The sequence below is a fragment of the Mobula hypostoma genome, chromosome 15, assembly GCF_963921235.1.
Source record: "Mobula hypostoma chromosome 15, sMobHyp1.1, whole genome shotgun sequence".
NCBI lineage: Eukaryota > Metazoa > Chordata > Chondrichthyes > Myliobatiformes > Myliobatidae > Mobula > Mobula hypostoma.
The window spans coordinates 71,325,233-71,352,421 of NC_086111.1; the positions used below are offsets into that span (position 1 = coordinate 71,325,233).

At 41.4% G+C, this 27,189-nt stretch overlaps 1 protein-coding gene across 1 annotated transcript in view; it reads left to right on the forward strand.

Annotated features, from left to right (window-relative positions):
* Positions 1-1,089: 1,089 nt before the first annotated feature.
* The window catches only part of mcm2 (minichromosome maintenance complex component 2), a 50,425-nt gene continuing 24,325 nt past the window's right edge, over positions 1,090-27,189 (forward strand). The window contains exons 1-11 of the mRNA XM_063068431.1: positions 1,090-1,167; positions 3,360-3,547; positions 5,106-5,278; positions 11,317-11,405; positions 12,028-12,202; positions 12,755-12,974; positions 14,675-14,882; positions 15,776-15,910; positions 16,542-16,733; positions 24,765-24,858; positions 26,049-26,299. Coding sequence (XP_062924501.1) covers positions 1,162-1,167; positions 3,360-3,547; positions 5,106-5,278; positions 11,317-11,405; positions 12,028-12,202; positions 12,755-12,974; positions 14,675-14,882; positions 15,776-15,910; positions 16,542-16,733; positions 24,765-24,858; positions 26,049-26,299 — 1,731 coding nt within the window. The 5' untranslated portion in view covers positions 1,090-1,161. The remainder of the gene's footprint in view (positions 1,168-3,359; positions 3,548-5,105; positions 5,279-11,316; positions 11,406-12,027; positions 12,203-12,754; positions 12,975-14,674; positions 14,883-15,775; positions 15,911-16,541; positions 16,734-24,764; positions 24,859-26,048; positions 26,300-27,189) is intronic.

The following is a 27,189-nucleotide window of genomic DNA, read 5'->3' on the forward strand; positions in this document are numbered from 1 at the left end:
AAGGGTTGCTGGGCATGGGTGACAGAGCACAAGTCCGGGTATTTTTAGCGTTTTTAAGGGGTACAGGGGTTTTTTATAGGATATGACGGATAAACAGGAATAGGATACTAGCATGGTCAAAGATGGGAGGGTGAAGTGTAGGTTTTGTGTGTGTGTGTGTGTGTGTGTGTGTGTGTGTGTGTGTGTGTGTGCGCGCGCGCACGCGCGCGCGCGATTGGGTGAAGGGATTTAGAATGTATGTCTAGTGCACATTCTGGAGCAGAGGGTGGCGGTAATGCACCATTAAGCTGGATGCCAACCGCCGTAAAACAAGATACAGACAGATTATGATACCCTAGAGTTGGAAGAATAGGAAGTTGAGAATGGATCTTCGAAGAATTTTAAAGGTTACTACGCAAGGAAACCCATTCCTTTGCAATAAAATTCTTGATAAAAGTGGAAGGACAGCCATATTTCTGAAGATTCAAGTTTGTTTTACATCATTTCCAGTGCATGAGTGTAAAGGAGAACGAAGTAATTGCTACTCCGGATCCGATGTAGATAACTTGCTCCCCTCTGCAAGAGATACTCCTGAATATTTTCACTATTCTGTTCCTAATACAGCTGGAAGAACCACTCCAAAGGGTGGAAAGAAAAGACAATGTGGATTTAAATATTAATTTCTTCTTATCTCGAACCTATTCGCAATTTGGCGATGATCTCTTACCTGATTTTTAATTGACAAGAAAGATAGCAAATCAGATCATGAGGTAATTTTAAATGACGCTCAACAACAGCCAATAGTTATACCTGAGGGATGGGACTAGAGTTTCTCGGTTGTTCTCAAGTTAATTTTACGCGGTTCCAGATATTTTCCAAAGCAGGATTTATCACCCACATAAGATTTCCTTGCCACGTGCCCTGGGTTTCTCCGTAACGCTTCGCGCTCGTGCAGATCGAAGAAATATTCAAATTTACACACATTTCTCCCCCCCACCCCCTCACCGCTATTATCAGGGCACGCCTAATTACTATCCAAAAAACGACATCACGCTAGATTAATATTCATGAAACGTGCCGACGCAAGGCACGTCGTGGGCGATTTGGCGCGAGATTTGGGTCAGGTGGGTGATTTGGCGCGAAAAGTTTTCATCCGCTGCTGGGAGAGGACGCGGAGGCATAATGGCGGTGAGTGAAGGGAAGGAAGGAGGGAGGTAGTTGCGGTGGGGATGGCTTCTTCATCGGCCTGGCGGACAAGACCTGACAGGAAAGTGTTTCGTTCGGCAGTTTTGCGGCAGCTCTGGTTTAATTTTAACTGGGAAACGGAGAGAGCGGGGCTCGGCGGCCTATCAGCCCAAGGCTGGCCTGTCCATCTGTCAGATCTCTATTAACAGGATATATTTTTAAAAGCACATCAATAAAGTCCTTAATACGAGAGATGCTGGAAATCTAGAGAAATACACGCAGAACCACTGAAAGAACTTAGGGCAGGCACTATCTATAGAAATGAATAAACAGTCAACGTTCGGACTGAGATCCTTTAGTGGGATATCAATAAAGTTGTTACGCGTTTATTTCTGTATTTACTCACAATAAAGCCGTGATTCCTCTTCACAAGAGCACTTAAAATAAAGTTCAGGTAAATGAAATGTAAACTCTTCACCAACTCCGAGTTTGGAAGACTTCAAAACAAATTTATTGTCAAAGTACGTATATGCCACCTGAGATTCATTTCCTTGCGAGCACAGTAAAGACAACACGCAAGATGGACAAACAACCAATGTGCAAAAGATAACTAATTCTGCTGATACAAAAGGGAAAAATGTATCTGTGTGTGTATATTAGCGATAAATGTTGAAAATATGAAATGAAGAGTCCTTGAAAGTGAGTCCAAAGGTTGTGACAACAGTTTAGTGATGGAGCAAGTTAAGCTATCCCGTTGGTTTTAGAGCCTGATGGTTGAGGGGTAATAGTCCCTGAAACTGGAGGTGTGGGTCCTGAGAGAGAAGATATTTGTAGGATTTACCCCAGGAAAGGGATTTGCAGGATATACTCCTCCCACTCCATGACCAACATATGAGTGCCATCACAAAGAATACACGACAGCACCTCTACTTCCTGGAAGTTTGCCTAGATTCGGAATATGATACAATTCAGATGCTCATTTTTTCACTGAACATTATTCTAAATGTTTTCTCATTGTGTTGTACCATCTGTCTAGCTGCGATACAATGAATATGATTATGTCATTTTGGTTGAGCCTCTAGTTTTTTACTGAATGTTATTCTAAAATGTTTTCTGATGACTATATTGTACTGAGATACAATGAACATGATGTGATTATTTCTGTTGCTCCTCTGGATAGATAGAATCCATGGAGCAAATTAGAGAGCTCCACAGCCACTTGGCAAATATAGGTGCAGGTTTAGGAACAATCACTTTTCCTTGGTTTCTGTATTAGCTGTCCAGGGGGTTGTTTGAACGATTTAGAGTAAATAATGAGAAACCATTTCCAATGAGAGTTCAAATTTGCGTTATCAGCTATGCGGAGATGACATGAGGGCAGGAGTGAGATAGATCAATGGTGTCGCAGCAACAACCTTGCACTCAATGTCAGTAAGACCAAAGAATTGATTGTAGACCTCAGAAAGGGTAAGATGAGTGAACACGTGCTCACAGTGGGGTTAGAAGTGGAAAGGGTGAGCATTTTCTAGTTCTTGAGTGTCAACATCTCTCAAGATCAATCCTGGACCCAGCATGTTGATGCCGCTACAAAGGTACAACAGCAGCTATATTTCATTAGGAGTTTGAGGAAATTTGGTATGTCAAAGACACTCACAGATTTCTAGAGGTGTATAATGGAGAACATTCTGACTGGTTGCATCACAGTCTTGTATGGGGGGGGCTGGCACTGCACTTCATCAAAATAAGCTTTAGAAAGTTCTAAACTCAGCAACATCATTAACACTAGCCTCCCCAGCATCGAGGACGTCTTCAAGGAGTGATGCTTCAAAGAGGTGGCCTCTTTCATTAAGGACCCCCATCACCCAGTACATGCCTTCTTCTCATTGTTACCATCAGGGAGGAGATGCATGTTGCCTGTTCTATCAGATCTGATGGAAGTGCATCAGTTAACATTTGGGGTGTGTTTATAGTAAGCTAAAAAGCTTGTGGCAAGATGTAAATCCACTTGCGAATTACTAAAACTTTTAACAATATATGGATAATCTTTATCTCCTTCAACATTTAGGAATACCAGGGCTTTTCCATTTTTGTACTGTAAACTAAGGTGTCTTATGCAAGTTAATGAATATGAGTTGAAACTTGAGAATCATAAAAGTATCTCATTATATATTCCTTTGTACTCCATCCCCATTTAGGATTCTTCTGAGTCATTCACCATGGCGACTAGCCCTAATCAAACTCCTCGGCGTGGAGATGCCTTGACTTCTAGTCCTGGAAGAGATTTACCACCATTTGAAGATGAATCAGAAGGTCTTTTAGGAACTGATGTGCTGCCAGAGGAGGAAGAGGATGGAGAGGACCTGATAGGAGATGACATGGAACGGTCAGTGATGATCAATTCTTGTTGATGTTTTCTAATTTTGTCTTTATCTGAAAGTTCAAAGCACATTAATTAGCAAAGTATGTATACTACATACAACCTTGAGATTCATCTCCTTATAGGCAGCCACTAAACAAAGAAACCATTAAAAAAAAGACACTCAAACACCAATGTGGGAAAAAATAATGAATCGTACAAACAATAAACAAATGGCAAATAACACAGAAACATAGAAAGCCTGCAGCATAATACAAGCACTTCGGCCCACAAAGCTGTGCCGAACATACGCTTACTTTAGAAATTACCTAGGGTTATCCATAGCCCTCTATTTTTCTAAGCTCTCTAAACATTCAGAGCTAAAGTTCGCAGAAGTGAGTTCATAGCCACAAAGCCAGTCATCACTGCATGCAGTCCAGGAGCCCGTTAAATGCATGCCACAGCCTAGGTTCAGCGCAGAGAAGAGTAAATCTCGCCGGGCAGTGAGCTGAACGTAGGTCTGTCCCTCACCTCTGGTCTCATCCCCCTGACCTTTCCGATCTGACCTGGTGCTGTGCTTAAATCAGTCAAACGCCAGCTTGTTCCTTGCTCTTGGACCTAGGTCTTGCTGCCTCTATTTGACCCCTTACCCAATCTTTCCAAAGTGCTTAAATCAGCTTGGTCCTCATTCACGGGCCCAGGCCCTGCTGCCATGCCTCAGATCTGCTGCTTTGAACTGGCTCCAAGTCCGCTCCTGCATTGGCCAGAGATCGACCTCTTCCTCGCTTTCTGGCATGAGCCCTGTTACAGCCTCGATTCAGCCTATACATACCTTGCTGCAACTGTCCTGCACCTTTGAGACTTCAGTTCACACCACAAAAATGTCAGGTCGTACAGGCTTTCCAAAAGGGAAATTAGATTGTAGTGATCCTTTCCCAGAAAATGAGTGATTAATAAAGTAGATTTTTTTTTTGCTGCCAGGGAGGTAACAAGTACCATCTTTAGCCTTATTTGTCTGAATTTATTCTGTCAAGAACAATGGCAATTTTATTTGTTTCATTGAGTTCATATAATTACGGAAATTATCACTTGTCTTAGTGGATTTTTAGTAGTGATTAAAAGCTTCAGAAGTTAATGAGCGTTACGGAATTTTAAACTTAATTTTACGGAATTTTAAACTTAATTTTGCAGGACTGAGTATAATCAGATAATGGATAATTCTGAATTTATCAAGTTGAAACAGTATGATGCTTTACCCAAAATACAGTTAAAAAGACACTAGACAGCAAAACTAGGACGGCTATTAGAAAACCATTATGGAGTTTTAAACTTCCCTCAACTTTCTTGTTCTGCCAGTCTTTAGCTAACAGACTAAAAGGTTGTATCTGAGCTTCCTGGCCAAATTTGAAACCCAGAATCCAGTGGTAAAAGGCTATTATCCACATTTTTAACATTAACCCTCCCTCCATGATCTTCATGAGGGATTTGCACAGTGTACCTCTCCAACTGTCTTTTAGAATTGTTTTTGCATTTCCCACTTGACATGCTGTGAGTAAAATGAATTCTTGAAACTGCCCATTTTTAGGGATTACCGTGTTATTCCGGAATTGGACGTCTATGAGCAGGAAGGTCTGGATGATGACGAAGACCTGGAGGAGTTGACTGCCAGCCAACGGGCAGAAGCTGAAAGAGAAATGCGAAGGAGAGACGATGCAGAGGGTTTGCGCCAAGGACGGATGAGGATAGACCTCTTGTATGGTAGGTCTTGCCTTGCAAAATTTTTCAGGGAGGTTGGCAGTAGCCACTAAACTTGTTTATGTATTTTTTTTCTTTATGTCCTTGGGTATTATAAATGAGTAGCAAATGTACTAACAGACAGAATGCCAATAAAATCAGTCTGTTAATTCTTATGAAAATAGGGAATAAATGATCATTGGCATGTTAAGGCAGTGGAAGAATTAAATGTTTGCTCTGTTAGAAAGCCCATACTGGTACTCGTTTACTGAGCAAATCAAATTGTATCACTGCAATCCAGGCAGTTTAGTCGGATTGAAGCAAACATAATTCACCATGTGGGAGGTTTGCTTGTGCCAAACTGGTAGCTGTTCAAAACAGTCTGCTTAAGGCTTTGCTATCATTGATGACAAGAGGTTTCTGGCTTTCTGTAACAGCCAAATACTATGTCCACAGTAAAGGATATCGTATTTTTGTTATGTTACGGCTTTTTTGCCCTGTTTCTGTCATCTTTTTGTGACTTTGCTTTAGAACTCTGCAACTGGCTTGCAAAATATGTTCCCTTTAATTTGTAATGACCAGTATGCACAAAAATCTTGTGCTTGCAATTTTTTGCCCAGTGACAAGTGCACACTGAGTTTTTAAGTGGAAGTAAACCTGAAGCTATTCTAAGGTTAATAAACTACCAAGTCCAGTTTGTTGTTCATTGTTTAAAGGAAATAAAATAATACACATCAATTCGTCTTATTTCTCATATACTATATGACAACATGTAATAATATCAATTTTTTCACATGTTATTAAAGTTGTTTGAAATGATCAAACAAAGCTTAAAGCCAGTTGACACCATCTGAAAGCAGAAAAGGAAGTGTGATTTGTGTACGATTGTGAAATATACTTAACATGCCAACAAGGTAGAGGGTGACAACCTTTCGTGCGCAGTTTAAATTCCTTTGTGCGCTAATAGCAAAAGATGTGTGCATGTGCACTCTTGAAATGGAGCATTGCTTGCAAAGTTTCCAGACTTTGCCTGCTAGCATGTTATAATGTTACAAATAGCTACGAAGAGTAATTCAAAGTTCAACTTAAACTTATAAAGTCATTATATATGTCATCATATGCTGCCCTTAGATTCATTTTAGAACATAGAACAGTACAGGCCCTTCGGCCCACAATGTTGTGCCGACCCTCAAACCCTGCCTCCCATATAAGCCCCCACCTTAGATTCCTCCATATACTTGTCTAGTAGTCTCTTAAACTTAACTAGTGTATCTGCCTCCACCACTGACTCAGGCAGTGCCCTCCAGGCACCAACCACTCTGAGTAAAAAACCTTCCTCTGATATCCCCCTTGAACTTCTCACCCCTTACCTTAAAGCCAGGTCCTCTTGTATTGAGCAGTGGTGCCCTGGGGAAGAGGCGCTGGCTATCCACTCTATCTATTCTTCTTATTATCTTGTACACCTCTATCATGTCTCCTCTCATCCTCCTTCTCTCCAAAGAGTAAAGCCCTAGCTCCCTTAATCTCTGATCATAATGCATACTTTCTAAACCAGGCAGCATCCTGGTAAATCTCCTCTGTACCCTTTCCAATGCTTCCACATCCTTCCTATAGTGAGGTGACCAGAACTGGACACAATACTCCAAGTGTGGCCTAACCAGAGTTTTATAGAGCTGCATCATTACATCGCGACTCTTAAACTCTATCCCTCAACTTATGAAAGCTAACACCCCATAAGCTTTCTTAACTACCCTATCCACCTGTGAGGCAACTTTCAGGGATCTGTGGACATGTACCCCGAGATCCCTCTGCTCCTCCACACTACCAAGTATCCTGCCATTTACTTTGTACTCTGCCTTGGAGTTTGTCCTTCCAAAGTCTACCACCTCACACTTCTCCGGGTTGAACTGCATCTGCCACTTCTCAGCCCACTTCTGCATCCTATCAATGTCTCTCTGCAATCTTTGACAATCCTCTACACTATCTACAACACCACCAACCTTTGTGTCGTCTGCAAACTTGCCAACCCACGCTTCTATCCCCACATCCAGGTCGTTAATAAAAAATCACGAAAAGTAGAGGTCCCAGAACAGATCCTTGTGGGACACCACTAGTCACAATCCTCCAATCTGAATGTACTCCCTCCACTACCACCCTCTGCTTTCTGCAGGCAAGCCAATTCTGAATCCACCTGGCCAAACTTCCCTGGATCCCATACCTTCTAACTTTCTGAATAAGCCTGCCGTGTGGAACCTTGTCAAATGCCTTACTAAAATCCATATAGATCACATGCACTGCATTACCCTCACCTATATGCCTGGTCACCTCCTCAAAGAACTCAATCAGGCTTGTTAGACACGATCTGCCCTTCACAAAGCCATGCTGACTGTCCCTGATCAGACCATGATTTTCTAAATGCCTATAGATCCTATCTCTAAGAATCTTTTCCAACAGCTTTCCCACCACAGCCGTAAGGCTCACTGGTCTATAATTACCCGGCCTATCCCTACTACCTTTTTTGAACAAGGGAACAACATTTGCATCCCTCCATTCCTCTGGTACCATTCCCATGGACAACGAGGACATAAAGATCCTAGCCAGAGGCTCAGCAATCTCTTCTCTCGCCTCGTGGAGCAGCCTGGGGAATATTCCGTCAGGCCCTGGGGACTTATCTGTCCTAATGTATTTTAACAACTCCAACACCTCCTCTCCCTTAATATCAGCATGCTCCAGAACATCAACATCACTCATATTGTCCTCACCATCATCAAGTTCCCTCTCATTGGTGAATACCGAAGAGAAGTATTCGTTGAGGACCTCGCTCACTTCCACAGCCTCCAGGCACATCTTCCCACCTTTATCTCTAATCGGTCCTACCTTCACTCCTGTCATCCTTTTTTTCTTCACATAATTGAAGAATGCCTTGGGGTTTTCCTTTACCCTACTCGCCAAGGCCTTCTCATGCCCCCTTCCTGCTCTTCTCAGCCCCTTCTTAAGCTGCTTTCTTGCTTCCCTATATTCCTAATAGACCCATCTGATCCTTGCTTCCTAAACCTCATGTATGCTTTCTGTATATTTTCGTGTATATTTTCTTTTGGGTATTCACAGTAAATACAAAGAAACACAATAAAATCAACCAAAATCAACACACAACAAAGTCAGGCAGACAATTAATGTGCTGAGAACAACAGACTGCAAATACAAAAGGGGGGAGGGGAGATAAATAAGCAAACAATAAATATTGTGAACGTGGTAATACATTCCTTAAGAGTGATTCCACAAAAAGAAAACAGAGAGTGGGAATAAAGGGATCCTATTCTGGCTGGCTGCCATTTACCAGTGGAGTTCCACAGGGGTTGGTGTTGGGACTGCTGCTTTTTATGATGTATATCAATGATTTGGACTATGGGATTAATGGATTTGTGGCTAAATTTGCCGATGATCCAAGGATAGGTGGAACAGCGGGTAGTGTTAAGGAAACAGAGAGCCTACAGAGATAGTTTAGGGGAATGACCAAAGAAGTGGCAAATGAAATACAATATTGGAAAATGGATAGTCATGCACTTTGGTGGAAGAAATAAATGGGCAGACTATTATTTAGCTGGAGAGAGAATTCAAAATGCAGAGATGCAAAGGGACTTGGGAGTCCTTATGCAAGATACCCTAAAGGTTAACCTCCAGATTGAGTCGGTGGTGAAGAAGGCGAATGCAATGTTGGCATTCATTTCTAGAGGTATAAAATATAAGAGCAGGGATGTGATGTTGAGGCTCTATGAGGCACTTGTGAGACCACACTTGGAGTATTGTGTGCAGTTTTGGGCTCCTTATTTTAGAAAGGATATACTAACATTGGAGAGGGTTCAGAGAAGATTCACAAGAATGATTCCAGGAACAAAAAGGTTACTGTATGAGGAGCTCTTGGGCTGTATTCCCCGGAGTTCAAGAGAATGAGGGGGGATCTCATAGAAACATTCTGAATGTTAAAAGGCCTGAACAGATTAGATATGGCAAAGTTATTTCCCATGGTAGGGGAGTGTAGGACAAGAGGGCACAACTTCAGGATTGAAGAATGTCCATTTAGAGCAGATGCCGAGAAATTACTTTAGTCAGAGGTGGTAAATCTGTGGAATTTGTTGCCATGAGCAGCTGTGGAGGCCAAGTCATTGGGTGCATTTAAGGTAGAGATAGATAAGGTTCTTGATTAGCCAGGGCATCAAAGGGTATGGGGAGACGGCAGGGGAGTGGAGATAACTGGAAGAATTGGATCAGCCCATGACTGAATGGCAGAGCAGACTTCTACTCCTATATCTTATGGTTCAAGGGTAATAACTGTTCCTGAACCTGTTGGTGTGGGTCTTGAGACTCCTGTACCTTATTCCTGGTGGCAGCAGCAAGAAGAGAGCATAGCCAGAATGGTGGGGGTCCTTGAAGATGGCTCCTGCTTTCCTCCTACAGCGCTCCTTATAAATGTGCTCAACGACCGGGAGGGCATTAAAGTTGGTTAGTTTTAAATGACATGCAGAATCTGCGCCAACTTCTAAGAAAGTAGAATCTTTGCCGTGCATTCTCAGTAATGGCAGTTACTCACTGAACCCAGGACACATCCTCTGAAATGTGGAATTTAAAATGATCTTCCGACGAGGACTGGCTCATGGGCCTCCAATGTCCTCCCTGTGGTTAATCAGCTCTTTGGTTTTGCTGACATTAATTGAGAGGTTGTTATTGTGGCACCATGCAACCAGATTGTCGGTCTCCCTTGAGTATGTTGATTTTTCACCTCTTTTGATTTGGCCAACTTGAATATGGCATTGGAGCTGTGCTTAGTCACACAGTCATAAGTATAAAATGAGTAGAGCAGGGTACTAAGCTCCCATGGTACACTGGTAGTGATGGAGATTGTGAAGGAGATGTTGCCATTCCAAACTGACTGGTGTCTGCAAGTACGGAAATCGAGGATCCATTTGCAAAAGGAAGGGCTGAGGCAAAGGTCTTGAAGCTTGTTAATTAGTTTTGAGGGTGATAATATTGAATTCAAAGCTGGAGGCAGTAAAGAGCATTCTGATGTTTAGATCTTTACTGTTCAGATGTTCCAAGGTTGAGTAACAAACCAATGAAATGGCGCCTGCTGCTGACTTTTTAAAAACTTGGTTTTCTCTCTAGAATGGCAGTTCACTGGCATTTTTTATTCTAAGTCCTCTTACTAGTTTCCAAATTAGTTAATGCTAACTGAAGCTTTGATAGTAGTACCACATCCATTTTGGCTACTGGACTGGGAAACTCCTTTCTTATCTATTGTTCAGTATTGCAGCTGTATGTTACACATACGTAGTGATAGGTCTGTTTAATTCTTTGCTTTATGAAACAGTTTAGTACCTTACTGATGGTCAGTTTCTAGGCTTGTGCATGAATTGTCTTGATTGTAGTACCTGAGACCTTTAATGTATGTATCTGTACTCCATTAAGATTGGTAGTCTTTCAAGTAAGATGAAGTGTTATTTATTAGGTTACTATTCAAATTACAGTTGTTAAAGAATCTGGAGATTTACAAAAAAACTCATCCTTTTTGCAAAACCGGTACGCAGCATGGTAGCATAGTAGTTAGCACAATGCTTCACAACATCAACTGTAAGATGACTGTTCAATTCCAGACACTATCTGTAAGAAGGTTGTATGTTCTCCCTACGACCACATAGGTTTCCTCAGGGTACTCCCATTCCAAAGACATGGCTAGGGCTAGTGATTTGTGGGCTATTGCTATGTTGACGCTAAAAGAGTGGCAACACTGACGGACTGCTCCACACAATCCTTGTTGATACCATTAGATGCAAATGACACATTTCACTATATGTTTTGGTGTACATGTGACAAATAAAGCTGATATATAGAATGTTTTAAAAGAATCTTCAAATATTTTCTTCCAAAAGTGCACATTTTGAATTTTCAATCAATTATGCAGGAATTATTTTTAAACATTATGATCAGACATTACTGGATTGTTTTGTAAGTGAAACGGATGTTAGGTGAGGAAAATGCATTAAGTGGAAATGCTTCATTTAATATAGACAGTGACGATGAAGATGAAGAGCGTCCTGCACGAAAACGGCGCCTGGCAGAACGAGCAGCTGATGGAGCAGCTGAATATGATGAGGAGGTAAGGAGGAATCTGAACTAATCCCTCAGTGTACTATGGTAACTGAACTCTGCACCTGCAGTGTAATCCCTTGAATAAGAAGCAGTGTAACTCAGAATTTTAAAAAATGCAGCAGGCCAATTAAAAATTCAGGTTAATTCTTTTTGATCCTATGAAACCTGACAAGTGGGACAAATTGACTAAAAATGTTTTGTGGCATAATCCTACACTGGTGTTTTGTCTAAGTGATTTAACAATGTGGAGCCATATTTGACTTACAAAAACATTGCAAAACAAATCATATGCTAGGTTTTATTGCTGTTTTAGCTTGTCTGAACATAAGATTTTGGGCAGCAAATTGATTATCCTTTCAACTTGAGTCAAACAAATAGTTAAAACAAAGGGGTAGAATTTGATCATCCCCACCCATTTGATTCCCTTTGTGTTTAAAGATTGTCCATTTCATGAATTAATTATCTAAAAATTCAAATTTTTTACTTATTCTGCTATTTTAAGTCACTGACTTCTGTCCTAAGACAATGTTTCCAGTTCTATACTTTTAAGGAAGCAACCTCTTAGCATTTACCTTATCAGACCCAACTGCAGGATGTTCTTATCGTTGGTCTTCTTCCCTCATGGGCAGATGATTGAAAGTATTGAGAACCTGGAAGACATGAAAGGCCACTCAGTCAGGGAGTGGGTTTCCATGGCAGCGCCTAGACTAGAGATCTACCACCGTTTCAAGAATTTCCTCAGGACCCATGTTGATGAGCATGGGCACAATGTTTTCAAGGAGAAGATTAGTGACATGTGCAAAGGTGAGTTTGGCTGAAGAATTATTGTGAGGAAAATGTCATATTGTTCTCTGCACAAGTTCTGGTGTTCAAACTGGATTCTGGACTAATGAAACTGAGTGGGTTTGGTAGTGCATGGTATGGAAGCATCCAGAGAAAAGCTCAATAATTTTCTGCCATGTGAATTATATTACTTCATGCTGTTACAGGAATATTCAGTTAATCATTTGTTAAAGACTTGTTAAGTAGATTCTTTGTTGATAAAATAATTTTGCAAGAAACAAAACTTTGAAGTAAGAGCTGTACTATTCTGGTGCCATCTGCTAGAGAATTATGTATTGTTTTCCAATGTGACTGTCCTAATAAACATAAACAACAGGAATTCTGCAGATGCTGGAAATTCAAGCAACACAGATAAAAGATGCTGGTGAACGCAGCAGGCCAGGCAGCATCTCTAGGAAGAGGTGCTGAAACGTCGTCTGCACCTCTTCCTAGAGATGCTGCCTGGCCTGCTGCGTTCACCAGCAACTTTTATGTGTGTTGTCCTAATAAGCATGGTGATGTTCCTGATTCTAGAAAACCGAGAGAGCCTGGTGGTTAACTATGAGAACCTGGCAGCTAGAGAACATGTGCTAGCTTACTTTCTACCTGAGGCCCCGGCAGAAATGCTGAAGATCTTTGATGAAGCAGCCAAAGAGGTGGTCCTCTCCATGTACCCAAAGTACAACCGGATCGCCAAAGAGATCCATGTCAGAATTTCCAGCCTGCCCCTGGTAGAGGAACTCCGATCACTGAGGTAACTTGAATGATTTCTATTGGTAAAAGTGGGCTTATGTATTTAAATAATCCATTGGTTTAGTTAATATTTTTCCTTTTTGTATGGCATTCTTAAAGCAATGTTAATGTGGCACTACTAAATGCATAATTGATTTGGAGTGGTCTTGGGAACACTGAGCCAAATTGAAAGTATTGAAAATGCCTTTCGTCTTGCATGAATGGGTAGGTAACATTGCTGTTTGTACATGGAATGGTTTTAGGGATAAAGGTATCCCAGCAGCATGGAGAACCTGTTTGTTCTGGGAGAAAAAGTTGAAGATTGAGGTTTGCAAAATAATGACAGGTTTGGATCAGATATGTAGGAAGTCGTTCCCATTAATGTTCATAGAACAGGGACACAGATTTAAAATTTTTGGATAAAGGGCTCAGACACGACTTCAGAATAATTATAACCTGAAGCTAGCTGTTTTGGGAATAGAATCAGTTGTCTTTTAAAATAGAACTTGGTAGGTACATGAGGAAGAATGATTTGCAGGGCTCTGATAAAAAATTGAGGGTGAGGGATGGGTGAAAAAGGGTGTGAGAATGGCACTGAAAAGTTACTTTGCTTGGTGCAGTTATGATCTCGGTGGACTGACAGGCCTGAATTGCAATAATTCTATTAAGTTCTGAAGTTAAAGTTGTCAAGCTCTAATTGTGTAATTATGCTGAGTACCACCATTGACTAGAAGCTTGGGGGCACAGGTAGATAAATATCATAGCTACAAATGCAGGTCAAAGGCAACACATCCACTTTCAGGGTATTTTCAGGAGAAGGAGGTGGCTCAGCAGTGATTTGGTAGATAGAGTTCAAAAATGGCTTGGTTATAGAAGGCAGGGTGGAGTGATCAAGCAGTGTTGTTCTGATTGGAGGTCTGTGAACAATTGTACCCCACAGGGTTTATTGATGTTCTGATTGGAGGTCTGTGAACAGTGGTATCCCACAGGGTTTATTGAAATGTAAATGGGCTGCTTCTTAGTCTGGAGATTTAAAACAAAATGGAGTGGATAGTGAGGAAGATTATCAAAGGAAACAGCAGAATATGAGGAAGTTCCTAATATGAGAAGAGAAATGGAAGATGACATTTAATTGTAACATGTATGATGTGTTGCAGTTTAGGAGGTCAAATATAAGCAGAAAGTCAACAGTTTAGAAACACAGCTGTACAGAGAAACCTTTGGGTATAAGACCATAGCTCTGAGAACACAAGTAGATAGGCTGGTTAAGAAGCCATAGGGCATTTTTGCCTTCATTGGTTCAGCTATTGATTATAAAAGTAGGAAGGTTGTGTTGCAGCTGTACAGGCCACATCTGGAGTATTGTGTGATGTTCTGGTCTTTGTGTTACAAGGAAGATGTGGAGGATGTTGCTTGGGTTGAAGACTTCCTTGTATTAAGGAGAGGATGAACAAACTTAGGTTGTTTTCTCTGGAGTGTTGAAGGCTAAGGGACAACCTGATAGAAGTATGTACAATTATGAGAAATATAGACAAAATAGATAGTTGATCTTTATCCCAGGGTGGAACTATCAAATACTGAAGAACATAGCTTTAAAGTAGAGGGGGAAAGTTTAAAGATTTAAAATGCTGGCTTGCCAGCTGCACCAAAGAATATTTTTTTAAAAAGCCTTGTCAACATAACCTATGCTATTCAAATTCCTGTGCTTTGTTTTCACTTTAGGCAGCTTCATTTGAATCAGCTGATCCGGACAAGTGGAGTGGTCACCAGCTGTACTGGAGTCTTGCCGCAACTCAGTATGGTCAAATACAACTGTAATAAATGCAACTTCATCTTAGGACCATTCTTTCAGTCCCAGAACCAGGAAGTAAAACCAGGTTCTTGTCCTGAGTGTCAGTCTGCAGGACCATTTGAAATCAACATGGAGGAGGTATGTTAAATTGGCTTAAAAGGACAATTCAATCTGGTGTTTATGGTGGTGTTTCTGACTTCATTGGATTATTGTTTATCACCACTGATATAAATGTGGAATGATAACTTAATATGAATTTGAAGTATGCTTATACACACTAATGAGCATCATTAGACCTAAATAGTACATTGCACACAAACCTTGTTCCCTGCTACTTCATCTAATGTTGACATAAACTACTTTGTTCCATGTGTGCTTATCTGGCTTCTCTTTCCAGTCAAATCTTCTACCAGTGTTAACTATTTCCAAGTAATAGCACATTCTGCTTTCTAACTATGAGACATAATATGGTTACAGGATGGAATTTGTTTGCAGAAGTTACAACTCTGATGTGTTGCATCAAACTATTTAAGAGGAAGCTCAATAAACGTGAATAAAGTATAATGGTTTCTTCCAGTTAGTTGAAAGCAGGAAGGATGCTGGTGTATGGGCTAATTAGGCAATCTAAATTGTTTGCCAATTAATTATAAAGTTGCTCGGTGTTACTTAATTTTTACGTAACTAATACATGAAAGCTATTATTTTGAACCCAACCTCAAAATTTGATAAACAGACATTGATATGCTTCATAGATTTCTTTTGCATTCCCTATCAGTGCTTTTTGCTCTGTTAATTTAAGAGGATCGTATAAAAGTGGAAGGATGATTAGTCAAAGGGAGTTGCCAGGGTGGATGGACCTTATTTGCTTCAGATAAAGGGACATTGTTTTATCACTAACTTCCCACTCTAAAGACGGTATTAAAATGCATTTATGGAGCTTCAATCAACTATAATATATCCTTGCTCTTTGAATTATACTGCGAAATGTCACCATACTATTTTCTAGTCATTGCTTGTTTTTTTTTCTTCAGACTGTGTACCAAAACTACCAAAGGATTACCATTCAGGAAAGCCCAGGCAAGGTTGCAGCTGGAAGACTGCCACGTTCAAAAGATGCAATTCTTTTGGCAGACTTGGTAGATAGCTGTAAACCAGGTGATGAAATTGTAAGTATTTAGTATTTATTCAATATGTATTGGGGAAGTTTTTAAATGTTGGATAGGGAAAACTAAGAGTCACAAATCACTACAGCACTGGAACTGGCCCTTCAGCCTATCTAGTCCATGCTGAACTATATTTCTCCCTGGTCCCATTGGCTTGCACTTGGACAATAGCCCTCCATACTCCTCCCAAGCATGTACTTACCTAAATTCCTCTTAAATGTTAAAATCAAACCTGCATCCACCGTTTTGCTGGCAGCTTGTTCCACACTCAGACAACCTGCTGACTGAAGAAGTTCCTCATGTTCCCCTTAAGTATTTCACCTTTCACTCTTAACCATGACTTCTAATTCTAGTCTCACCCAACCTCAATGGAAAAAAAAACCTGCTTGTATTTACCCTAGTTACTCCCCTCGTAATCTTGTATCCATCCTTCAGAACTCCCTTCATTCTCCTACACTCCAGGGAAGTACTTGCCTTTTTTTTCCCAAAACTTGAAGGAAAAGTCACTTTTCAGCTTGTACTGCATTGCTGTACAATATAAAACCTGTATGATTTAAGGTGTTAGTAGTTAAAGAATAATCATTTAGTTATTATGACAAGCTAACTGTTTTGTTTATCCTGTCATTTTCTTCAGGAACTCACTGGTATATATCACAATAATTACGATGGCTCCCTCAATACAGCCAATGGATTCCCAGTCTTTGCTACGGTAATCATGGCAAATCATGTCACAAAGAAGGACAATAAAGTAGCAGTCGGTGAGCTTACAGATGAAGACATCAAGGCCATTGTGGGTCTCTCAAAGGATGAGCGAATTGGAGAACGGGTGAGTGATGCATTATTGAAGTGAGGCTACAGAACCAAAATGTAAAGCTGGTGCAATTGTATTTTCTGCTCAAGCACAAAAAGGAGCTCTTCATTAACGCAGTTGTGCATACAAACTCATCAGTGCATTTCACCTCATTCTTACCATCTGTATTGTGGTAAAGTGGTGATTATTTGGCAGAAATTGGAGTCAAGTGATGCATAATTGGACTCAGATAATTGGACTTTCTGATAATTGGACTCTGTTAATCAACCTGTCAGACTGAAAGTATCAGGATGTATGATACAACTTGTTAATTGGGGGCCCAAGGAAGTTTGCCTGGCCCTTAATGCTTAACCTGGTTGAACCTGCGCTATCTAGAGGTTAGTCATGTTTCCTAACGGTTATATCAATTCATCAAGCCTTCCTTCAATCATCTCCTTCCTTTTCAGTAGTGCAATCAGCACTCACTAAGGACATGGTAAAGACTACAGTCCATTTATCAAATTCACCCCGAGGTTTCAAAAACAGCTATTAAGGTTAGGTTAACATATTCAGAGAGCTGCGCATGTGTTTCAAGTGGATGATCTGAACAGTTAGATGTCACCGGTTGTTAAATTAGCAGCTGGTCCATTTCGAAGGAGCATTGTCCAAAATTCATTCTTCATTCTTTCTACTCACCTTGATGTGAGCTTAATTTTTTTGTGTAACAACCAGAACTGGTGTGTAATGCAGTAATTCCCTTATGCCACTGTCATGTTTCTTTTCTTCGAGTTTACTGAAGGAAATAAGTGGATGAATTATTCTTGTAGATTTTGTTTGAATAGGAATATTTGTAACTAAGTGCAATAAATCTATGGATGGTCTCTTGGTTCCACAGGAGTGAATTCTCTAACTTATTTGGGAAAGTCTGTAGTATTAGCAAATTGTTAGCTCAGTCTGCCTAGGCTATGGACTAAAGGGGGAAGAGTAAAAGAGAAAATGGGTGGAGCTGCAACTCACCACGTTAGGAAAGGATAAATGAAATTAAGGGAAGATGCTGAAAAAGAGGCAGTGGGCAGTAACTGTGTATGTCCAAGTCCAGGTTTATTGTCATCTAATGAAACAGTGCTGCTAGAAAGTTCGTGAACCTGCTGAATTTTCTCTTTCTGCATAAATATGACCTAAGATGCAATCAGATTTTCACATGTCCTAAAACTAGATAAGGAACAACCCAATTAAATAATTAACACAAAAAAAGCCAATATATTTGTTTATTGATAAAAATGATCCAATATTACATGTATTTGTTAGAAAAAGTACATGAACCTTTGCTTTCAGTAACTGGTGTGACCCCCCCCCCCCCCCACCACCACCCAGTATGGCAGTAATTTTAGCCAAATGTTTCCGGTAGCTGTTGAACAGTTCTGCACATTAGCTTGGAGGAATTTTGGGCCATTCCTCCTTGCGAAACTGCTCGAACTCTGGGATGTTGGTGGGCTTCCTTGCATGAACTGCTTTCTTCAGGTCCTTCCACAACATTTCTATAGGATTAGGGTCAGGACTTTGACTCAGCCATCCCAATGCAGGAATTTTTAAACCATTCTGTTGTTGATTTACTCTTGTCTTTCGGATCATTGTCTTGTTGTGTTATCCAGCTTCTATTAAGCTGCAGGAGACAGACTGCATTCTTCTGTAAAATGTCTTGATACAATTTTGACTTTATTACTTACATCCTTCGTATACATGAGTAAAAATCTTTAAGTTGCATCTCTGTCTAAATGTGCAATTTATAGTAATTTATAATAAATGGTATGTACAACAGGACAGTCAATGTAACATAGAAATACAGTTGCATCAGCATGAATTACAGTCTGATGGCCTGGTGGAAGAAGCTGTCCTGGAATCTGTTGGTCCTGGCTTTTATGCTGTGGTACCGTTTCCTGGATGGTAGCAGCTGGAACAGTTTGTGGTTGGGGTGACTTGTGACCCCAATGATCCTTTGGGCTCTTTTTACACACCTGTCTTTCCTGAATTGTGGGGAGTTCACATCTACAGATGTGCTGGGCTGTCCACACCACTCTTTGCAGAGTCCTGTGATTGAGGGAAGTACAGTTCCCATACCAGTCAGGATGCTCTCAATTGTGTCCCTGTAGAAAGTTCTTAGGATCTGGGGGCCCATACCAAACTACTTCAACCGTCTGAGGCGGAAAAGGCACACACAGCCAGTATTTACAGATCACGTGATATCCTCGGTGATGTGGATGCCGAGGAACTTAAATCTGTTCACCCTCTCAACCCCAGATCTATTGATATCAATAGGGGTTAGCCTGTCTCTATTCCTCCTGTATCCACAATCAGCTCCTTTGTTTTTGCAACATTGAGGGAGAGGTTGTCTTCTTGACACCACTGTGTCAGGATGATAACTTCTCTGTAGGTTCAGTGTCGTATAGTCAACACACAGTCATACCTTCCCATTCTTCTTCCTCACCACCACTATGGGTGATGCATAGAGACTCCTGGACTCAGTGGTAATCCCAGTTTCCACAGATGCTCCCAAACATCCTCAACCTTGGCAAGTGCCAGTCACCGAGACCTTTCTCTGAAAAGGGTGTCCTACATCACTTGGATGATGTAGCGAGTACTCTTGGAACAACTTACATCAAAGTTGTCAGGAGAAAAGACATCTTCAAACTTCAACATCTTTGTAAATCTTTTCCACCCTCCAGGTACCCAGGAGTCACCAAAGTGAATGACTTAGCTGTCAACTTTACCTTTCCAGGAGATGTTTTCTCTCCTGCTTGTCTCACAGGAAAATTAGACATTACAGTCACCAGAAAAAGGTGTGTCATCAGCATTTCCCGCCTGAGGGTGACCTCCTCTCTTGAGGTGTTCCTGACAATTACTGTCATCTTGTTTACCTGTACAACTGACAGCTTCTGCAGTTCGAGCCTCACTGGTACACCAGCAAGCAAGTGTGACTCCTCTTAGTGGTCTTCCGGTGCATCCACCAGGAGGGCCTCAGTATCAGGCTTTCTGGGAAATTTGTCTCTAGGAAATTCGGAGTTTCCCGTCACTCTAGCGACTTCCCCAGGCTGTATCACGACTGGTTTGGACTGGGTGTACCACACAGTTTCTCGTTTGTGCTCATCATCCAGCCTAGGATGGGTGTGCACTTCCTCAAAAGCAGCTCTGAACACAGGGAGAACGGACAAGGCTTTCAGAAAGCTCTCTCAGACTCTCTCCTTGTAGGCTCCCACTGGCTTCCTCACGATAGGAGTATTTGTTTCCATAAGAATTGAAGCTTCACCCTTCTCAACTGGGTCCAGACAAATTAACACAAACGTATCAAGGACCTCAGCTACTCCCACATCTGCCTCCGAAAACTCCAGTTTCAACCATGATATGGGTAGGCATCAGTACTAATTCACCAGATCTCTTGGGCACTGAGATGTCAATGGTAAATGCAAAAAATACTGGTTGTATAAGTATCTGTACAGCAGAGTATTACGTAAATGGCAAGAATGAATATCAATCGAGACAGGTTATATAAAAATAACCAAACATTTATTAAACATGGATAAACAATAAGGAAAAAAAAACAAATGAAAAACTTTAACTGGAAGTTAACAGATTTGCAGCCGTTCACCAACTCACCGCTCTGCTCTGGTTCATAAAGCGTTAAATGCTTAAACAGTTCTTAAAGCGATACAGTCAGATATACTTCTTAAAACGATAACTTCGAAAGTCCAACAGATTTACACGTTCAATTGGGAGAGACTTCTCTGGAGAAGGATTTCTTCACAGACGCAACTTTACTGCTGGTTCTGTCCACAGGATTCACGATGCCGAAAATAGTTTAAATCAACTGACCTTAATTTCCTTTAGAGAGAGAGAGCACCTTTTTGCATGAACTACTTGCTCTTTTTGGCAAGAGTTATCCTCGATGCAGGTAGCTACTCCTCCAACGAGGACTCAATAAGGTCGATCCTTTATTAAACTGCCAAACGATGCCAACTCCTCTCGGTCCTTTGATTCTGTACTTCGATAAATTCTTCACTCTCCTTTCTACTGTTTAAATTGGGTAAATCAACACATCTAGCAAAAATTTCCAGTCCAAATAATAATGGTATCTTGCACAGACCGCACACTCTGTTTTAAAAATGAAACTGCGCCACCAAAAACAAACACGCAACAGAAACGGAGATACAGCACGTTATACCTGGAAATCTACAAACTCAAAACCCCTGCGTCACCTGGGTCAACCCTTATATAGTCATGAGTCACATGGCATCACATGACCTCACGTCGGCGGGAAAATCACATCAGCTGACCTCCAAAAGACCATTACATCATTCTCACAAAAAAAAACACATCTCCTTGAGCATGTAGCAAGAGTAACCTGAGACCCTGTGTCAAGTATGGCTCTAGCATAAATACCCTCGATCTGTAGGGGTACACTGGAGCTTGGCCCCATGAAGCCTTCAGGAATAAGGATTTTCACTTTAGCGTTTTCCTTGATAGATTGATTGGAGCATGTTCTCTGTCTCCACCTCCCCCCCCCCCCCCCCACCACCACCACCACCACCAAGACACCAGGCCATTCCCTCACCGGTCTCCAAAGGTTTCAAAGGTACATTTAATGTCAGAGAAATGTATACAATATGCATCCTGAAATGTTTTTTCTTTGCAACCATCCACGAAAACAGAGGAGAGCCCCCAAAGAATGAATGACAGTTAAATGTTAGGACCCCAAAGTCCCCCCATCTCCCCTCCCTCCTGCACATAAGTGGCAGCAAGCAATGATCCCCCCTCTCCCCAGTAAAAAAAAATGCATCAGCACCCACCACCGAGCTCTCAAACGTGCAGCAAAGCAACAGCAGAGACACAGACTGGCAGTACCCCAGAGACTACTTGTTCACCTGGTATTCGACATACCACAGGCGCGCGTGCGCTCCCCCTCTCCAATGAGGGAGAAAGAGGTGTCCCCATTTCACAGTCAGAGGGGAGACATAACAAACAACTAGCTGGTTTACAATGTTAAAAGTTCTTTGCGTTGCTTTTTCCGAGCTCTGTGCCTGAAGATCTCAGGTCTCTGGGCACACAGCCAAGGATCTTCTGACTCCCACAACACACCAATCTCCTGCTGTGAGACAGACCTTCGATCCGCCTATCTCCAGAGCCACGAAATCTCAGACCTCTGAAGGCGAGTGAAGCTCTTGCCACACCCCTGGCGTATCGAATAACAGCCAGCTGTGAAACCCTGAAAGTGGGTCCTATTCCCGCAAAGAACCGTAGTCAGTGTGTAACTCCAGGTTAGGGTCTTCAAAAGTACCCTGAAAGGGAAAAATAGAGATATTAAAGATAGAAATAGAGCTGTTTCTGAAGATGCAAGCAAAGGAGTCTCAGTTAGGTGCCATTGATTCTCATAAGACCTCTGCATCTTGGGCTCCATCAAATCATGTTTTCCCACTAGATTGAATCCTACAACTGGTTCTCGCCAGTGTCTTCTCTCCTCATCTCCCGCCAAACCAAAACAAAGATCAGTCGTAGAGTCCCTCACAAAACCTCTCCCCCACCCCCGCAAGCGTTTTCTAGAACCTCCCAGTTCCACCACCCTAATTGAATGACGCACATTTCTAAGCATCCTTTCTTTAATGGTAGCCCAAGCAGGCTGAAAGCAAAACAGACTGCTCTTACAGAACTGCTAAAATGAAATGACTATAGTATAGCAGTAAAAACATGAACCAGTGCGTTACACATTAAAAACAAACAAACCAACATTCCTCCAGACCATGGCATACCCTCAAAATGTTGCCATAAGTGCTGTAAGTTAATATAATACAGGTATCCCCCTCTTTACGCCTCTTCGCTTTTATGAAAAACCCACATTAGTACCTGTTTTCGCTAACCGAAAGAAATCCGAAGAGGATTTTCGCCTTTATGAAAAAAGTTGAAAAGTGAAAATAGCTTTCAGCATTTGTTTTGCAGCGAGCCATTATAGAGGCAGCGCGCACCCCGAGCAGCGAGAGTGGTGCCACCAAACTCCTTCCCCGGGAACAACACTCAGCATCAAGCCGCCATAGCTTTAAACTGTGTGAGATTTTTGCTACGATTGACAGTGCTGCAATGATTGCAGTAAAGTATGACTTTAATTTTGAAAGGGCACGTAGGTTTAGGGCAGGTTTGCAGGATATTTTGAGTGCTTACAAAGAACTGTATGATAGAAAAATGTGTGAACCTTCCAGTTTGCTCACTGTCTTCCGGATTCTGATAAGTGAAGCTACACTGTACATACATTATTTCTACTTTATATAGGCTGTGTATTTATCATATCATTCCTGCTTTTACTGTATGTTAGTGTTATTTTAGGTTTTATGTGTTATTTGGTATGATTTGGTAGGTTATTTCTCGAGTCTGGGAACGCTCAAAAATTTTCCCCATATAAATTAATGGTAATTGCTTCTTCACTTTACACCATTTCAACTTATGAAAGGTTTCATAGGAACGCTTTACTTTCGGATAGCAGGCAAAACCTGTATTCAAAATGCATGTAGCATGCAGCACAGGAAAACCATATACAGCTTGCTGTCCTAATGACAAGACCTCAGTGGTGCAGAGTATTCATTAGTCTCACAGCCTGAGGGAAGAAGCTGTTACCCAGTCTGATAGTCCTAGGCCTAATGCTTCTGTACCTCCTTCCTGACAGTAGTGGGTCAGAGATTGTGGGATGGGTAGTAGGGATTTTCAACAATGCTTAGGGACCTTTGTATTCAGTACTTCTGGTAAATGTTACAAATAAGGGGGAGGGAGACCTCAGTAATGCTCTTGGCAGTTTTTACTATCCTCTGCTGGGTTTTGCAGTCCAGAGCCAGACAGGACTCTCAATGGTGCTCCTGTAGAAAGTTGTTAGAATGGGGGCGAGAGCCTTACGTGCCTCAATCTCCTCAGAAGGTGTAGACTTTGCTGTGCCTTCTTGACTAATGAGAAGGTGTTGTGTGTCCAAGTCAGAAAGTCCAGTATGTGCTCCACCAAGGAACAACAGAGCCGTTGATGTGCAGTGAAGAGTGGTTGACCTGTGCCATCCTGTAGTCCATAATCATGCCTTTTGTCTTATTAGTGTTGAGGCTGATTATTGTTCTCACTCTATTTGATAAGCCTCTCTACCCAATGCTGACTCGTTGTTGCCAATGAGGCCAACCACTGTAGTATCATCAGTGAACTTGATGCGCTTTGAGCTGGATTGGTAGTGCCATGGTGAGTCAGAAATGGACTAAGTATGCAGAGGGATACCAGTGCTCAGCGTGATGGAGTTTGAGATGTTGCTGCCAACTCGGACTAACTGGAGTCTTTCTGTCAAGAAGTCCAAGATCCAATTACAAAGAGAGCTGCTGAGTTCCCAACAAGGTCAGTTCACCCAGCAGTCTCTTGAGAGGTGATTGTGTTGAACATCAAGCTGAAGTTGATGAACGACATCCTGGTGTATGAGGTATTGTTTTCTAGGCGAGACAGGATGGATTGGAGGGACGAGCCAGTCAGTGGTTTATGTCTATGCTTGTGTGGATTTGTCCATGTGCATGTGAACTGGCTTTGCACAGTCTGTTGTCTTACCACTCCTTGCTGTTAAATCTGGACATCAGTTTGACATGACTGCACAGTAATAGGAGCCATAGAATTGTACACATCCTTTTTGCTCCTTAGAATTGAAATCACTTCTCCTTGTGCTTAGTATCTACCCTGAATAAATTTGATAGATTCAGCTTTGATGCTAGAAATATTTAATTCACCCCAATCCTTAATGAAATTATAACATTTGAAATGTTGCAGCTGTAAATTTAGGCATTTTTTTTGAAAAATTAAACCTTCCAAGGTTTTAAGATAATGGGAAGATGGACAGTTCATTAAAATTTGACTGTTATATCACTGCATCCTAACCAGAGGCTGTGGCAGATGGTCCATAGGTTTATTGTATTTAAATAGGTTCATTGTGTTCATTTCGGCTGGGCTTTTGTGTTTTAACTGAATTACGTGGTTGGGCCTATTGGTGCTTATGCTTATTTATCTTGTACCCAGATATTCGCCAGCATTGCACCTTCTATATATGGTCATGAGGACATAAAAAGGGGACTTGCGTTGGCACTGTTTGGAGGTGAAGCCAAGAACCCAGGTAGGGGAGCTAACTTAACAATGTAATCCTTCATAGTAACGTTTGACTTATGACTTGAGCTGTCTGGATCTTGAACTCTGGTATTCTCTTGTAACATTCCTCCTGTCTTTTTCATCCCCACTCTGCTAATATGTTAGCTTCATTTTAAACGCTGCCATTTTGACTAACCCTTTTGACCTTTGTCAGACTGTTTTATTAAAAGGTGGCAGCAACTAACTTAAATGTCGCTATTCCTCCCTAACTGTTTGTTACTTGTATTGTTACCTTACCTCCAGCAGTAAGCATTGTTAGTGATTGAGGTTCTTGTTTCGTTACTTTGCTTAATCTCTACGTGATAAATACATGTTCTTGTAACTAGATTACAGATTATGTGGGTACCATAAACCTTAGGGGCAGAATTGGGCCATTTGGTCCATCAAGTCTGCTCTGCCATTCAATTATAGTTGATTTATTTCCCCTCTCAATCTCATTCTCCTCTCTTCTACCCATAACCTCTAATACCCTTAATAATTCAAGAACCCTATCAGCCTTTGGTTTAAATATACTCAATGACTTAAGCCTCCATGGTAATTTGTGACAATGAATTCCACAGATTCATCACTTTCTGGTTAAAGAAATTCCAACCTCATCACTGTTCTAAAGGGGCAAACTTGTATTCTGGCGCTGTGCTTCTTGGTCCTATACTCTACCGCTACTGGAAACATCTCCACGTCCACTCTATCTAGGCCTTTCAATATTCGATAGTTTCCAATTCCCGTCATCCCCCCCCTCCACCCACCCTTCATTTTTGTAAACTCTAGCAAGTACAGGCCCAGAGCCATCCAACACTAGTCATCTGTTAACCCATTCATTCCCAGGATCATTCTTGTGAACTATCTCTGGACCCTCTTCAATGCCATCACATCCTTTCTCAGGTAAGGGACCCAAAACTGCTCAGTGCTCCAAATGTGGTCTGGCCAATGCATGAGCATTACATCTTTGCTTTTATATTCTAGTCCAATTTTACATACAGTGTTTTACTTTGTCTTTAACTTCTGTGTCCAGATTTATTCATGACTATCATTAATTCATAACATCTATTACTTAAATTTCCCACAACTTGTGTTCAGTGAATCAACAGATGCCGTTCTACTATTTGTGTATGCCGCTGTCTACCTTCTTCTTTATTATTTTCTTTGTTTGAATTCCAGGTGGGAAACACAAGGTGCGTGGAGACATCAATGTTCTTATGTGTGGTGACCCTGGCACAGCAAAGTCACAGTTTCTGAAGTACGTTGAGAAGGTCTCCAGTCGAGCGGTCTTCACCACTGGTCAAGGTGCTTCCGCTGTTGGTCTCACTGCCTATGTCCAGAGGAATCCAGTGAGCAAAGAATGGACTTTAGAGGCTGGAGCTCTTGTGTTAGCAGACAGAGGAGTATGCCTCATTGATGAGTTTGATAAGGTTAGTAAAAACTTAGCATCATTGTTCTTTTTCATCTATTATAAGTCAAGGTGGTAGCTGGTTCGTGTTATGATAGTGTACCCAAAAATACCTACTAAAATCAGTGATGGCTTAGTTGGTCACATTCTCCAAACCAGAAGATTGAACTGATGGACCGTGCCAAAGACTAGAGCAAAATTCAACTCTAATGACTCCATGCTGCACTGAGGATGTACTCATTTTTGAAATGTTGATAAAATGGTCTCAGTGACCATCAGAAAAGATCATGCCATTTTTGAAAACTTGCCACCTACTTTGCCACAAAACTGACTTTGTTTTCCATGATAGAACATTTACTGCACTTCAGAAGTACATTAGATTTACAGGTTATGAACATTGTGCTAAATGTAAGTCCTAATTTTTGCCACCCTAATGCTAAAGAGTGCATTACAGCATCAGGCCCTTCAGCTGATAATGTCTACACTGTCTACTTGCACATGGTCAGTTTTAAAAACGCAAACAACAGGAATTCTGCAGATGCTGGAAATTCAAGCAACGCACATCAAAGTTGCTGGTGAACGCAGCAGGCCAGGCAGCATCTCTAGGAAGAGGCACAGTCGACGTTTCAGGCTGAGACCCTTTACATGGTCAGTTTAGTGGGTTGATATCTCTCCATTCCTTTCTTGTTCATGCACCTGTACAAATGCCCCTTAAATGTTGCTAAGTTAACTCGTCCCACCAACTCCCCTCGTAGTGTGTTCTAAGCATCTACAGGACCAGTATTTGCCTTTATATTTTGTGTGTTTTTTAAGGTATCTTTTTGTCTAATCCAATCGTGTCTGTAAACTCACCTGGTGTCATAAACTAATAATGATTACATTGTAACAGTAATCTCAAATATGAGTTCAAAA